The sequence below is a fragment of the Mustela putorius genome, unplaced genomic scaffold (assembly GCF_011764305.1).
Source record: "Mustela putorius furo isolate JIRA1106 unplaced genomic scaffold, ASM1176430v1.1 tig00000578_pilon_pilon_pilon, whole genome shotgun sequence".
Classification (NCBI taxonomy): Eukaryota; Metazoa; Chordata; class Mammalia; order Carnivora; family Mustelidae; genus Mustela; species Mustela putorius.
The window spans coordinates 1,335,437-1,349,650 of record NW_025421422.1 but is presented as its reverse complement, the minus strand read 5'-3'; the positions used below and the strand labels follow the sequence as shown (position 1 = coordinate 1,349,650).

The 14,214-nt window shown below is 45.5% G+C and overlaps 2 protein-coding genes across 6 annotated transcripts in view; one reads left to right on the top strand and one right to left on the bottom strand.

Moving 5' to 3' along the window:
* SRRD (SRR1 domain containing) overlaps positions 1 to 4,157 on the bottom strand; it is a 15,829-nt gene extending 11,672 nt beyond the window's left edge. The window contains exon 1 of one of the 2 annotated variants that reach the window (XM_004766548.3): positions 3,966 to 4,157. In XM_004766548.3, the coding sequence (XP_004766605.1) occupies positions 3,966 to 4,126 (161 nt within the window). In that variant the 5' untranslated portion in view covers positions 4,127 to 4,157. The remainder of the gene's footprint in view (positions 1 to 3,965) is intronic. The other variant, XM_004766549.3, reaches the window with a different exon arrangement.
* HPS4 (HPS4 biogenesis of lysosomal organelles complex 3 subunit 2) overlaps positions 4,158 to 14,214 on the top strand; it is a 23,569-nt gene continuing 13,512 nt past the window's right edge. The window contains exons 1-7 of one of the 4 annotated variants that reach the window (XM_004766553.3): positions 4,158 to 4,249; positions 5,671 to 6,200; positions 7,876 to 7,966; positions 9,574 to 9,717; positions 11,997 to 12,098; positions 12,750 to 12,857; positions 13,292 to 13,408. In XM_004766553.3, coding sequence (XP_004766610.1) covers positions 6,160 to 6,200; positions 7,876 to 7,966; positions 9,574 to 9,717; positions 11,997 to 12,098; positions 12,750 to 12,857; positions 13,292 to 13,408 — 603 coding nt within the window. In that variant the 5' untranslated portion in view covers positions 4,158 to 4,249; positions 5,671 to 6,159. The other 3 variants (XM_004766555.3, XM_004766554.2, XM_004766557.3) reach the window with 3 other exon arrangements.

Sequence of the window (14,214 nt, the reverse complement as noted above, 5' to 3'; positions counted from 1 at the left end):
GGACTCTGGGATTAAGACTTGAGCCAAAGGGAGATGTTTAACTGACTGGGCCACGCAGGCGTTCCTACTTAACCTCTTTTGTGCCTGTGTTTCCCAAACTCTGAGGATAATATGAATATTTACTCTTAGAATAGCTTTTATTTTTAAACTTTTTAAAAAGTTTTTTAAATAGTTTTTTAAAATAGTTCTTAAATTAAATGAGATAGAGGTCACTTAATGAGACTCTTAATGATAAGAGAACAAACGGTAGATGGAGGGAAGCTGAGCAGGGAATGGACTAGATGGGTGATGGGGATAAGGAAAGCACAGGTTATGATGAGCACTAGTGTTTAAATGCGATGAATCACTCAATTCTCCTGAAACCAATATTGCCCTGTATGTTAACTAGAATTTAAACAAAAATTTGAAAAGAAAAGAAAATCCGAAAGGACAATACAGTTAAAACAAAGTCTGTATTTACTCAAAAAAAACAAACAAAAAACAACAACAACAAAAACCCCATGTATTAAGTGAACCACACAGTTCAAACCCATGCTGGCCAAGGGTCAACTGGAATACTGGAAATCCTAGCCAGACCAATCACACAAGAAAAATAAATAAATAAAAGACATCCAAATTGAAAGGAAGAAGTAAAGGTCACTATTTTCAGATGACATGATATTACATGTAGAAAACCCTAAAGACAACACCAAAAAACTATTAAATGAATTCAGTAAAGTTGCAGGATAAAAAGTACATAAAAATCTGTTGCATTTTTATACACTGATAAGAAACTATCAGAAAAATAAATTTTAAAAAAATCACATTCACAACTGCATCAAAAAACCCAAGATACTTAGAGATAAATTTAACCAAGGAGATGAAAGCCTATATACTGAAAACTACAAAACATTAAGGAAAGAAACTGAAGATAACAAAAGTAAATGGAAAGACATTCCATGCTCATGGATTAGAATAATTCATAATGTTAAACTGTCTATACAACCCAAAGCCATCTAGAGATTTAATGCAATTTCTATCAAAATTCCAATGACCAAAAAAAAAAAAAAAATTTTCCAATGACATTTTTCACTAACGTAAGACAGAGAATCTTTAAAGTTTGTATGGAACCACAAAAGACTGAATAGCCAAAGCAATCTTAAGAAAGAACAAAGCTGGAGGCATCATGCTCCCAGATTTCAAACTCTGTTACAAACCAGAACAGAAGAGAGCGCTCAGAAGTAAACCCACACATCTATGGTCCAGCATCTTATAACAAAGGAGGCAAGAATATACAAAGGGAAAAGAACAATCTCTTTAATAAACATTGCTGGGATAACCGGGCAGCCACATGCGAAAGAACAAAACCGCACCACGTGTCTTACATTATACACAAAAATTATCTCAAAATGGATTAAAGACTTGAATATAAGACCTGAAACTATAAAGCTCCTGGCATAAAACATAAAGGAAAAGCTGCTTGACATGGGTCCTGGTAATGATTTTTTGGGATCACATTCCAAAAGCCAAAGCAAAGAAAAAGCAAAAATAAATAAGAGAAACTACATCAAACCAAAAATCTCCTGCCCAGCAAGGAAAATCACCAAAAAAAGAAACAGGCAACCTACCGGCTCTAAGAAAAGATTTGTAAAGCACGTATCTTATAAAAGATTAATATCCAATATATATAAAGAACTCATACAACTCAATTAAAAACAAAAAACAAGATGATTAAAAAGTGGAAAGATTACCCAAATGGACATTATTCAGGGAAGACATACAGAGAACCAACAGGTACGTGAAACGATGTTCAACATCATTAATCATCAGGGAAATGCAAATCAAAACAACAATGAGATATCGCCTCACACTGGTTAGAAGGGTTAGTATCAAAAAGAGGAGAAATCGCAGATGTTAGCAAGGATGGGGAGGAAAGGGAACCCTGGTGCAGGGTTGGTGGGAATGCAAGTAGGTGCAATCACGGTGGAAAACAATATGCAGCCTCCTTAAAAAATTAAAAATAGAACTACCCTACAAACTAGCAATTTCTCTTCTGGCCATTTATCCAAAGAAAACAAAAACACATATCTGAAAAGATATACGAACCCCCATGTTCATTGCAGCATTATTTATAATAGCTAAGATATGAGGACAACCTACATGTCTATGGAGGGATGAATCGATAAAGAAGATGTGAGGGGAACCTGGGTGGCTCAGTGGGTTCAAGCCTCTGCCTTTGGCTCGGGTCATGGTCTCAGGGTCCTGGGATGGAGCCCCGAATCGGGCTCTCTGCTCAGCGGGGAGCCTGCTTCCCTTCCTCTCTCTCTGCCTGCCTCTCTGCCTACTTGTGATCTCTCTCTGCCAAATAAATAAATAAATTTTTTTTAAAAAGAGAGAAATGCAAATCTTTCCATTTGCAACAACATGGATGGACCCTGAGGTCATGATGCTAAGTGAAATAAGTCAAAGACAAATAGTGTGTGACATCACTTTTATATGGCATCTTAAAAAAACTGAGCTTAAAGATACAGGGGGACGGGTATGAAATAGGTGACAGGGATCCAAAGGTACAAACATACAGGGATTAAATAAGTCACAGGATGTAATGTATAACATGGCGATTCTAGTTAATAACACTGTATTGCAAACTCGGAAGTTGCTAAGAGAGTAATCTTAAAAGTTATCATAAGAAAAAAGTTTTGCAAAACAAAACTATATTTAAACTGATAAGCCATACGCCATTGTTCAGGGGACTCAGAAAGTACACAGTACTGCAAAAATCTGTGCGAGAGACTGCCCTCACGTTCCTCACAGAGGCTAAGGAAGAGCTTTGAAAACTGGTGAGCGCATGCACAGAACAGCATGTAAGGTGCTGGGCTCCTCTCTACTTACAGCACTGGACACTGCATCACACTTAGGGGTACAGGAAGCAGGGAGTTACTGGGGATACTGAAGAAGCTGAGGAAGAATAACAATGCAGTATGTGTGGAAAATGCCTTACAGGTTTTCCAAATTTGTGGGCATGTTCCATTACACAGATATCTTTTAAGTTCCTACAAAGTCACTGTGCTTTCTACTCAGGCTCAGTTGGTTGGGCAGCCAACTTCTTTAATTCATTGTTAACCTCTGAGTCATCCCTGTCTCTTGACCTTAATTCTGGGGGAGAGGAGAACATAAAATTGGTCTAATTTCTCTCCGTTGGGATCGCCCTTCAGCTGTTGATCTGAATAACTAACAAATACTGCTAATTACTGCGTCCTTAAAGGACTACAAATGAATAAAGACAACAATAATAACAAAAATAGGTAACATTCATTCCTCTGTGTTAGGCACTGTTCTAAGCCATAAGGTGCACAGCAAAGCATGGAGGAATGAGGGACTGGGATATGCCCTAATGATGAAGAGCATTGTAGCACCGGTTCTGGAGTCCCAGAGACAAGGACTTGAAATCTGGTTCCAAACATTATCTGTGTCTCTAAGACTCAGCCCTCTCAGGATCCTAGCTGGCCCAGATACTCAAACTAGTAAAATGTGTAAAATGCTTACGCCAGTGGCAGGCACAGCAGCTCCTCGATTAACTAATGATGATAATCAAGAGGATGGTAATCACGTTGGTGTTCCTCCCCAGCGCTAGCAATAATAATAACCAACTAGTATAATATTAATCCCAAACGCTGGTACTACGCTTACCCCGCACCAGGCACCGTGGTTTATGCATTTACTTTCCAAATGGGTTACATTAACTAATTCACTAAATCGTCAAAACAAGCCTATATATGTACTGTTTCCAGGTTCGTCTCTCAGATGAAAAAACTGAGGTCTCGGAGATGAGGGCAATAAAAGGAACAACAACCTTTATTACAATTCAGTCTGTAATAAGCTGCTCCCTCCGTTAAATCCGCACAATAACCCTAAGGGTTTGAGGTTCTGCCCACTTTACAGATGCCGAGACTGAGGCTCGGTCCCAGGGCCCAGCCCGCACTCACCCGGCCTCCCGGATGCGACGCAGCACAACTCCGCAGTCCACCTCAGGCTGGGCCTCCAGGTCCCGCAGGGCCACCTCCCTGCCCCGCGGTCGCCGCTCCGCAGAGCGTCTTTTCCTTCGCGGAGCCGCAGCCTGCCAGGGTTCCAACGCCGCGGACGCCATGACCCTCTGACGTCACGGGCGCGCCCCTGGACGTCATCCACACGCGCCAGCGCTGGGAAAATCTAGGGGGCGGTATACGCTGGAGGAACATAATCCTGAGGCCTCCCCACCGCGCGCCCGTAGGTAGGGTGGGGAAAGCAGCTGGCGCAGGGCTGCCGCCCACACTGCGGGTTCGATCGCGGAGCCCGGGGCTGCCGGGCTACAGGGCTGGGTTGGGTGGATGGCCGGCGAGGGGATACCAAGGGGCGGGACCCTGGCCGAGAGCGCCTCTTGGCGGCTCCTCCGCGCTGCGATTGGGCCCCGATTGACCCTTGCGCCTTTGTCCACAAATGCCTAGACCCCCCCCGGAGCTGAGGCCAGACACTTCAGGTGCCTTTAGCCCGTTCCCCATCGCAGTGGTTACCGTCCATTTTCCTGGCCGGCTGACTCACTGAGACCACTTCATACACCGCCACCTTCCTGCCTCCAAGCCGTTTCTGGTCACTTTTTGTCTCCCTCGGGTACTTAACTGCAACCCCTGGCTGCCGGAGCCTTCTCTGGTCATATCCCAGCACTTGCCCTACCCTAGGGACATTACTGGCCTTTTCTGGATCTTTCAGAGATAAGAGCCTGGACCTTGGCGGTATAGGGCACAGTCCTCTGGGAAGGAGGGATATGGGGGTTTCAGACTGCTGTCTCCAAGATACCTAAAGTTGAGAAAAGAGAGATTTCACAATCCTCAAAGAGTCAGTGGGGGCCTCTCTAGGTACTTCTCTCTAGGAAAGGAGCTTTAAAAAGCTACTGTATTCCCAGCAGGATGACAGAAGGTGAGCATGCATTTGACACCCTATCTCTGGGACGTCAAGCTGGACAAAATCGTATTAGAAATACAGTTCTGGAGGGACCAAGGAGTTCTCTTGTGGAAAAATTAAACCCTGTTTTGTTTTCCTGGAGTGTTAATCCAGATCAGCATGGGGGGGTTACTGGGAAGCCAGTTTTTGATTGGTGGAGGGATAAAGTTAACACTATGTGCTGCCTCTGGCTCTGATGGGAATAAGCCAGAGACCAGGCAATTTTTGAAGAGTGCAAGAAATAAGTATTCGAGTAAATGATGCCAGGATCCCTTCTAACGGTGAAATCCCATGATACTTAACCGTCTGTTCTCTTGGAATTTGAAAGTCACTTGTTAAACTCCTGTTTTGTTTTGAAAACTTGCCCAGCTGTGGAATTCATGTTCAGATCACTTTTGAGCTGTCAAGGTGACAGTTCCTTAATTTGGGTTCCATTATTACTGCAACAACTGCCTTATTTGTATAGCTATCCTTGGCACACAAAGCTTTTTCACACTAGCTCTTTAATTTTATCTTCTCTGAGGCAGAATCTTCTGTTCAAAGAGACTGAGCAACTTGTTTTGAAGTCCCACAGCACTCTCTTCTTTGTTCTGAAAGACAATTTTTCTACTTTCTAGAAGACTCCTTGTGAAGTATACTATTTGCCTAACCCTGCTGGGTCACATGCTCTCTCATGGGTTTCTGAAATAATCTATTCCTTGTTGTTTATTTTAGGACCAAGGCATTGATGTTTGATCGGGAAGCTTTACAACATTGAAAAGACTCTTCAGAATGGCTTTGAACTAGACAAGCTAGAAATCCCTTCAGAACACCACCTCAGTATGCATCTCCCCCAGCAGGCTTTCCTGGCCAGGAACTTTTTGTAGAGGTTGTGCTGCAGAGCGCCATAATGCTGGTGCCCATGGGACCAGCTTAGTGGATTTGACTTTTCTGATAGAATTCTCTTGCTGTATTATATACTCTCTCCCAGAGTTCTAAGAAGTGTGGAGGTATTCATGGCACCGAAGAGCCTGTGGGGAAGGAAGTAGCACTTTCATGCTGAATGAAAACCAAGCAGGTGATATTTGTGGCAGAAAACATTTAAACCTTTCACGTCTGCATTTCCTGGATCGGGGACACGGAGGAACAGTCGCTGCTGGGGCGCAAGAAGCGATCCCAGACAAGAAAACCCAAATAAATAGAATGAGGGCGACAGGCAAGTAAATGGCCACCACTACCTCGACAGAGCCGACATCAGCCTCCTGGTGAGTAGAAAGGCCTGTGTGGCTGACTTCCTGCCAGGCTGCTGGACCCATGTTTTGGATTAACTGAAAATCCCCAGCCAGGCTGTCTTGATTTCGTTAAGGGGGGTGGAGGGTGGGGAAAGGCATTTTTTTCTCTGAGCAGGCGGATGCAGCATGTGAGCATTTCTCTCCAGAGCTGCTGGGTTGTGAACTTGCCGTGCTGGAGCGAGTCGAGCATGGCTGGTAGACCGGAAAAGATGGCCATGGCTGGTTAATGCAGCGGCTTTGTTGGCGGTGTGGGCACTATAGGCTTCATCGGTAAGAGATAAGAAATGGCTACAGTGTGGAGTCTCACCATTAGAAGAGGTTTGGCCAGTCCGCCTCTTACATAATGTCTTCCTGAAACTTAGTTCCCTTCTCAACCCCAGCTGGGTTAAGTGTCTCTTGTCAGTTGCTTCAGCAAACATCGTTGAGGAATGAAAGCCAAAGGCATGGTTTAAATAGAATGAGCAGGACTCGGTGAGGGTTGGTTATGTGTGTGGAAGGCACAAAGAGGGAGTCATTCAAAATGACATCCCGGTTTTCTTTTGTGTGCCTGAGCGAGGATGCTTTCACCCAGAGAATGTAAGAAGCAGGTAAACGGGGCCCAGCCTTGGAGTTTCTGAATGGAGTTTGACTCATTTTTGAGGCTTTTTGATCTGGACTTGTCCTGCACTAGAAACCGAGTTCTTACTGGTCATCCGGAAGAGAAGGTGGGAGCCAGGCAGGGTGGTAGGGGGAGAGTGTAGATCCAGGGAGAAGAAGGAGGGTGACAGAGTGGTCACAGCTCCTCCTTCTTAACGCTCTAGCCTAATGGGTGTGAGAGGTGAAACCCAGGCCTGGCCTTTAGGGAGTCTGCTTTGTGGTCTTAAAACAAGTTAATTGTGGCTTCGCTGTAGAGTAGACTGTAAGAGTCCTTTGTGAAGAATGGAGGGTTATAGAAATTGAGAAGAGAGATGCCTTTGCATGGAGGAAATCAGAAGTTTGATGAAGGGTCGTGTCAAGAGTTCCTCTTAACATAGTTGTTAGGGTTTTGCCAGGCAGAGAGGGGTTCAGGGCTCTGCTGTGAACTCTCATGAGCCCCATTTTCCCATCATAGACTCCCTATCCTACATTGAAACTGTATGTTTACTGTCTTCCTTTGACCACCACAGCCCCAGGTCTGGCAGAGGGAGAGCACACTGTCGGGCCTCATTTACTGTTTGTTAAATGAATGCATGAATTTCTGGCCCAAGGGATATTTCCGGAGGTCATTGTGCCCGCCAGCTGTGTAGGCAGGCAGCAAAGACACCCCGGGTTTTATTATCAGAGCCTTTAGAGACAGCATACCAAACCCTGGTTGTATGGTTAAGGATCTGTGTCCCAAACAAGAGTGGGCCCTGGGTGATCTGTCTCCTCCATCTACTCTTAAGTCTTTTTGGCCAAAAGGCCTGACAGCTGGATAGAGGCATATTTTTAGTTTGATTGGATGGCCCTTGTGAAATGTTTTTTCTTATCTGTTTGTAGCTGCTGGGTTCTTTCTCCTCTGGGGCCACCAGAAGGGTTCTCACATACTGAGTAATGAGCCCATCTTGCGCTGGGAAAGAGGAAACTGTGTTTTAAAATGCCTTGATCCCTGGATGAAAGGAAACATGGCTCTGTTCTGTTCTCTTGCCAGGTGGAATTATTTCTTCCTATATGATGGTTCAAAGGTAAAGGAAGAAGGAGATCCGACAAGAGCTGGCATTTGTTATTTCTACCCCCCTCAGGTAAGCACCCCAGCGGGTTACTCCCTGGGGAGGTGGTGGGGGGTCCTACTGCCTCAGAGTGGAGGCTTTGCAAAAGTATAGCGTTGACAGTGGGACAGTGTTCTTCACATCACCCAGGCTTTGACATTTCTACTCTCTTATCCTTAGTTGTACTATTTCTTGCTGTTCTGGTCTTGAAAGTCCCAGACAGCCATCCCTTCCATCCTCTCTAGCTCTCTACTCCTGTCCTGATTTTCTCTCTGCCTCCCCTTGCTCCCAGGTTTTGATCAGCTCCTTGGAAATGCTTTTTAAAATTTTAAAACTTTTTAAATTAATGTTTTTTTGAAGCACTTTTTTAAAGAAGAGATTTATTTATTGGAGAGAGAGAGAGTGTGTATGTGTGCTGGGGGAAGGGCAGAGAGCAAGAGAGAGAATCTCAAGCAGACTCTCTGGTGAGCTTAGAGCCCAGGTCAGGACTCTGTCCCACAATCCTGAGATCCTGACCTGAACTGAAACCAAGAGTCAGATGCTCAGCTGACTTCAGCCACCCAATAATAAATAAAACTGTTTTATAATAAACCCCTAAAACAATTTTATTCAAATGTCTGCAAAAGGAGAGAGGAGAGTATCATGAATCCTCATGAACCCATTAATTAGTAACAATAATTCCTTAATATCATGTGATACTATCTGTATTCAAATTTTGCCTTCCTGTCTTAGAGATTACCTAATCAGATCTTGCTCCTTCCATTCCTCCCACCCTTCCTCCTTACCTCCCTCTCCACTTGCTAGTCAGGATCCAAACAAATTCTACACATTCCATTTGCTTCTTTTCTTCAGTTTCTTTTGTCACATACCACTTCTCACCCTCCCCTCAGCCCCTTTCCCCACCACCCCTCTGAATTACCAAAGTCTGTGCCTTTGTGCTGCAGAATGTCAGAAGGCCCCACACTCTGGATGGGCCTGATCACTTCCTCAAGGCAGTGTCATTTCAGATCTTCCCCTGTAGTTCCTTTACACTAGTAGTATGATCTAGAGCCTTGATTAAGTTCAAGTCCGGTTCTTTTAAGGAAGACTTCTTCCTCGGGGCGTGTACATTTTCTATTGCACTATGATATGCGGCTGTCCCGCAGGGTGGTAAGGCTCAGAGTGATCAGGAGGTCTAGGTATTTGCTCACATGACTTCCCTCCCAGTTGGGTAGTTGGGGTAAATCTAGGCCGCTCTACAGGGCATTTGAATAGGGACCAAAGGCTCCTGCTTGTACAGAACCACACAGGGGCCTCTAGTGCTAGGAACAAAAATCTAGATCTGCACAGACCTCATGTGCACGCGGCTGTGGACGTTCCGTGGCAGTTCGTCCTTCTGAGCAGGGGGCCGCACATTCTGTCCTATATGACAAGGGCCCAAAAGTGAATATTGAGGCCTTGCCGGACATGGAAGGTCTTCTTTGTTGTTGCTGCTGCCCTTATATACAAAATCAACACTTAGCTCCCTGGCCATCTCAGGCAGTAGACCAGATCTGGCCTGCCGGCTGCATTCTGCTGTGGCCTCAGCCCCTGCTCAAAGGGATGCCTTGTGAGTTCGACAGTTTGGGCTCGCCTCCCTGGACTTTGCCTCTTCCCCACAGACCCTGCTTGACCAGCAGGAGTTGCTCTGTGGACAGATTGCGGGCGTCGTGCGCTGTGTTTCGGACATCTCCTCCTCTGCCCCGACCCTCGTCCGTCTGCGGAAGCTGAAATTTGCCATAAAGGTGGACGGAGAGTACCTTTGGGTAAGTTGATCGGACAGAACCTGTGCTGCCAGGGTCACCTCTACTGTGAGTCATCTATCTTAGTCATGAGTTCTGTGTTGCCAAGGTGTTCTGGAGCCTGGGACAACCCCCCCCCCCAACCCCGCCGCACCCCTAGGGGCCACATGCTGTACTCTCCACACTTCCTTGGTCCCTCTCTGCAGGTGCCACCATAACCGATTGCTCTCCAGAACATTCCTAACCTGTCCTGCGTTGCACATGGCTGCTTTCTCGTTGCTTTTGAGAGATTTCAGCCAGCCTGAGGTCAACTTTTCAACCTCTGTCTTTTCTCTGTATTCTCCACGCTTACAGGGCATTGACCCAGAAACTTGCAGACATTGATATATAGATGTTAGGTTTCAAAGAACCATTAAAAAACCATTTCTTGACATCTGATGGTACCATATACACTAGGCTCTTCTTGTCCCATGCCTACGCTTATTTAAAACTGATTTGGGAGGGGAAAGAATGCTTAAGTGTGAGGTGGCATATTCAGCTTTGTGGGTATGCCTGCTAACATTTTATGATGACCATTTTTTCTCGAATCAAACCGTTAAAGGAATTTTACAGTCAACACTCACATAGACTTCCTAGGTTCTGCAATTATCATTTTATTACATATACTACTTATTATAGTCACTTTATCACATTTCCCCATCCAGCCCTTCATCTTCAGCGCTCGCCAAAATTACGCACACTAGTATACACCCCCTCCCCACCCCCAGTACCGCATGGCACATAACATTAATTAGAGTTCAGTAGTGGTTTGTGCTTTTTTTTTTTCTCTTGGGGTAAGAGTTACATACACTGAAACACAAATCTTGAGCATACCATTTAATGCATATGGACAAATGACACTCCATGCGACACAGAGCCCCATTGAGATGCCGAATATTAGCATCACTCTGGGCAGCTCCCTGATGTCCCATTAATTCTCACCCTTGAGACCCAGGCAGCCATCGTTCTGATTTTTTCCCACGCGCAGATGAGTTTTGCCTGTTCTAGAAGTCACAGTATGTGTAGTGTTCCTCTCCGCAGGCTTCTGTCGTGCGTGTGACCTCATGGGGCATGTATCAGCAGGTTGTTCCTTTTCATTGTTCAGCAGCACCGTCTGAATGTCCATTGTCTGGATCTAGCAGTCTACTGACTTACCTATTTCTGGGTCCATGAACCGTGTCTAGTTAGGAGCAGTTAAGAATAAGGCCCCTAGGAACATTCCTAGATGAGTCTTGTTGTGGATATGACTTTTCATTTCTTGTGGGTAAATAGCTAGGTATAGATTTGCGAGGTTACAGGGTGGGTGTATATTCATTTTATAAGAAACTGCCAGACCTTTTCCCAAAGTGGTTGTACCATTTTGCACTCCTACCAACCATGTGTGAGAATTTTAGTTCTTCCACGTCCTTGTCAACACATGCTGTCCGTCTGTTCAGTTGGAGCCATTCTGCTGGGTGTGTAGTGATACCGCATTGTGGTTTGCATTTACATTTCCCTGATGACTAAGGATATTAATGGCCACTGGTCCCTCTTCTAGAAGTGTCTGTCCAAAGGTTTTCTGCCCATTTTTAAAATTAGGTTTTCTTTCTTTACTTAGTCTTGTGAGTTCTTTCTATATCCCGGATGTCAACTATTTCTCAGATATATATTTTAATGTTTTTAATATATTTTAATTTTTTTAAACGATTTTGTTTATTCATTTGAGAGAGACAGAGACCGAGAGAGCACAAGCAGTGGGAGAGGCAGAGGGAGAGGGAGAAGCAGACTCCCTGCTGAGCTGGGAGCCCAACATGGGGCTTGATCCCAGGACCTGGACAGCATGATCTGAGCCAAAGGCAAATGCTAAACCATCTAAGCCACCCAGGTGCCCTTGTCAGATATATATTTTAAAGGTATTTTCTCCCAGTTTGTGGCATGCCTATCTGTTTTCTTAATGATGGCTTTTGATGAACAGAATGTCTTAATTTTTTTCTAAGTTTGCTTATTTATTTACTTAAGTAATCTCTACACACTACATGGGACTCAAACTTATGACGTGGAGATCAAGAGTCGCGTTCACCCCCAGAATTTTTTATTTTTAATGAAGTCTAACTTGCCAGTTTTATCCCTTACGGTTACTGCCCTCTGTATCCTGTCTGAAACCATTCCCTACCCTGTTGGAGAAGACGTTCTCCCATTTTTTGGGCAAGCTTTATAGTTTTAGCTTTTAAACTTAGGTCTGTAACTCATTTTGGATTAAAATTTATGCTTGATTTGAAATAAAGGTCAAAGATCCTCTTTTTCCCTACGGATATCCAGTGGTTCCAGTGCCATGGTTGAGAAAACTCTCCCGCTTGGATTCCTTTGGCTCCTTTGCTGATGATCAGGTGACCATTGCAGTAGGGGGTCTGTTTCTGGACTCCCTTCTTTTCTGTCGCTCTCTTGGAAGATCCTGTATAAGTCCTCACTGTCTTGAAACCAGATCGTCTAAGTCCCCCATCTTTGTGCTCTTCCAAGACAACTTTGGATATTTTAGGTCCTTTGTAAGTCTCTCTTGTAGAATCAGTGTGTCAGTTTCTGAGGAAACGCTGGCAGATTATGGTCAGAGTTATATTCAGTCCACAGATTAATCAGGGGAGAGGTGAGCCCTGACCACGTGCCAGTCGTAAACCCTTGGATTACATCAGTGAACAAAACAGAGATCTTGGTCCTGGTGGAACTTCCATTCTGAGGGAATTTATTTATTTGTTTTCTGCCAGGGTTTCTTTGTTGCTTTAAGTTTCTGGCGATTCCCTCAGGAAAGATTCCTAGAGGTGGAATCACGGAGTCAAAGAAAGCAGACTTTATTCAGGCTCTTAAAACATACAGCCAGATTCCTTGCAGACCAAGCACATGTTTTTCTTCTGTGGAACTCAGCCCCACAGAAGCGTTCCAAGGCTCTAGAATGGTGTGATGATTCAGCCAGTTCCCTTCTTGAAGCTTCCAGGCTTGGACTCAAAGCAAAGGAAAATGCCCATCTTCTGGTTTCCCTCTTCCAGGTCCTGGGCTGTGCTGTGGAGCTCCCTGACATTAGCTGCAAACAGTTTCTGGATCAGGTCATTGGAGTCTTCAGCTTTTACAATGGACCTGTATCTCTGGCTTACAAGGTATGGAGATAGTGGTGAGGAGTCTTCAGCAAACCCCATGTTGCCAGAACACAGCACGATTCCATGAGCTGTTGGAATGCTTGGTGTAAATACAGCATGTCCAGCAACAAGATCAAGGGGCCTTAAGACCCCTCTCAGATTCCTTTGTTCCCCAGTGGTGTAGGTCACGTCCATTGCAAATGTCTATTCCCATGTCCTCCTCCCTGGGACTGTTGGAAAAGCAGGTTACCACTGGCCCCAGCCGGTGCGCTTGGCCTGTGGTGGCTGAGTTCCCGGGGGGGGGGGCGGTCTCGTGTACATAGGAGGTTTAAAGTAGGCCCCGTCGTCTGGCCAGTGTCCTGGGTGAGGACCGAGTTTTGTAGGCATATGGAGCCTGGCCGAGGGGTGTGTCTCACGGGATCTCAGAGACTAACATCAGGCGGTTCCCATTTTAGAACCACTCTCAGGAAGACCTACGCACCGAATGGGACACCTTCATTGAACAGATTCTGAGGAACACCAGCGATCTGCACAAGATATTCTGTTCCCTCTGGAACCTGGACCGGACTCAGGTAACACTCTCATCCTTCGTACGTATTCCATGTAAAGGAGTAGAGCCCGCTTGCCTGTCCCACAGACTGCTGTCACAGAGCCCACAACTGTTTACATGGTGCTTAACATGGCATGAAGTCAGTAGTCCATAGAGGGTAGTGTTATTTCGCTAGTGTCCCAGAAGTGTGGAACTTGGGCATCTGAAGGTCTCTGTCTCTCTTGATAAGGATATTCCATGATTGCCTTGTATTCTCAACATCAAAAAAGCCTGGTGGTAACATTTTAAAAACAAGGTCTCTCTGTGTCCAGGGGAGAGTACTTGGGAGCATTTTGTTGCAGAGCCGTTCCATAGGCCACTGCGTAGGCTGCTTGTGTGTCTGGTCTGACCCCCCACACTCCCTGTTGCTCAGTGGCCTTGATCTCGCTGAACAGCACATCGTCGTTGTCAAGGGCCAAAGAGAGATGCCAGGCTGTGCCCCTTAAGAACCGACTGCCTGTGCCCCCAGCGCCCCAGGAGGTGCGTGGGTCACGTCTCACTGCAGTAGCTAAGAGGGTCTTTTCAATAGGGATGTGGCGTCGTGACCCTGCCTTCACAGAGCCCGACTCCGGCTAGAAATGGGGGCGGGTTTTCCTGGCTCCTGTTGGAGAAGTGTTCGAAGTGGGCCTCAGAGCGTCACAGAATGGCTGGCTGGGACCGGGCACTGTCTCGAGGATGTGAGAGAGGAGCGTCAGCTCCAAAGCTGGCTCCACTGGCACGGAGCTCCGACGGGGATGGTGCAAGTTCTGGCTGCTGCAGCAAATAGGAAGGAGGCTGCTGGCAACTCTT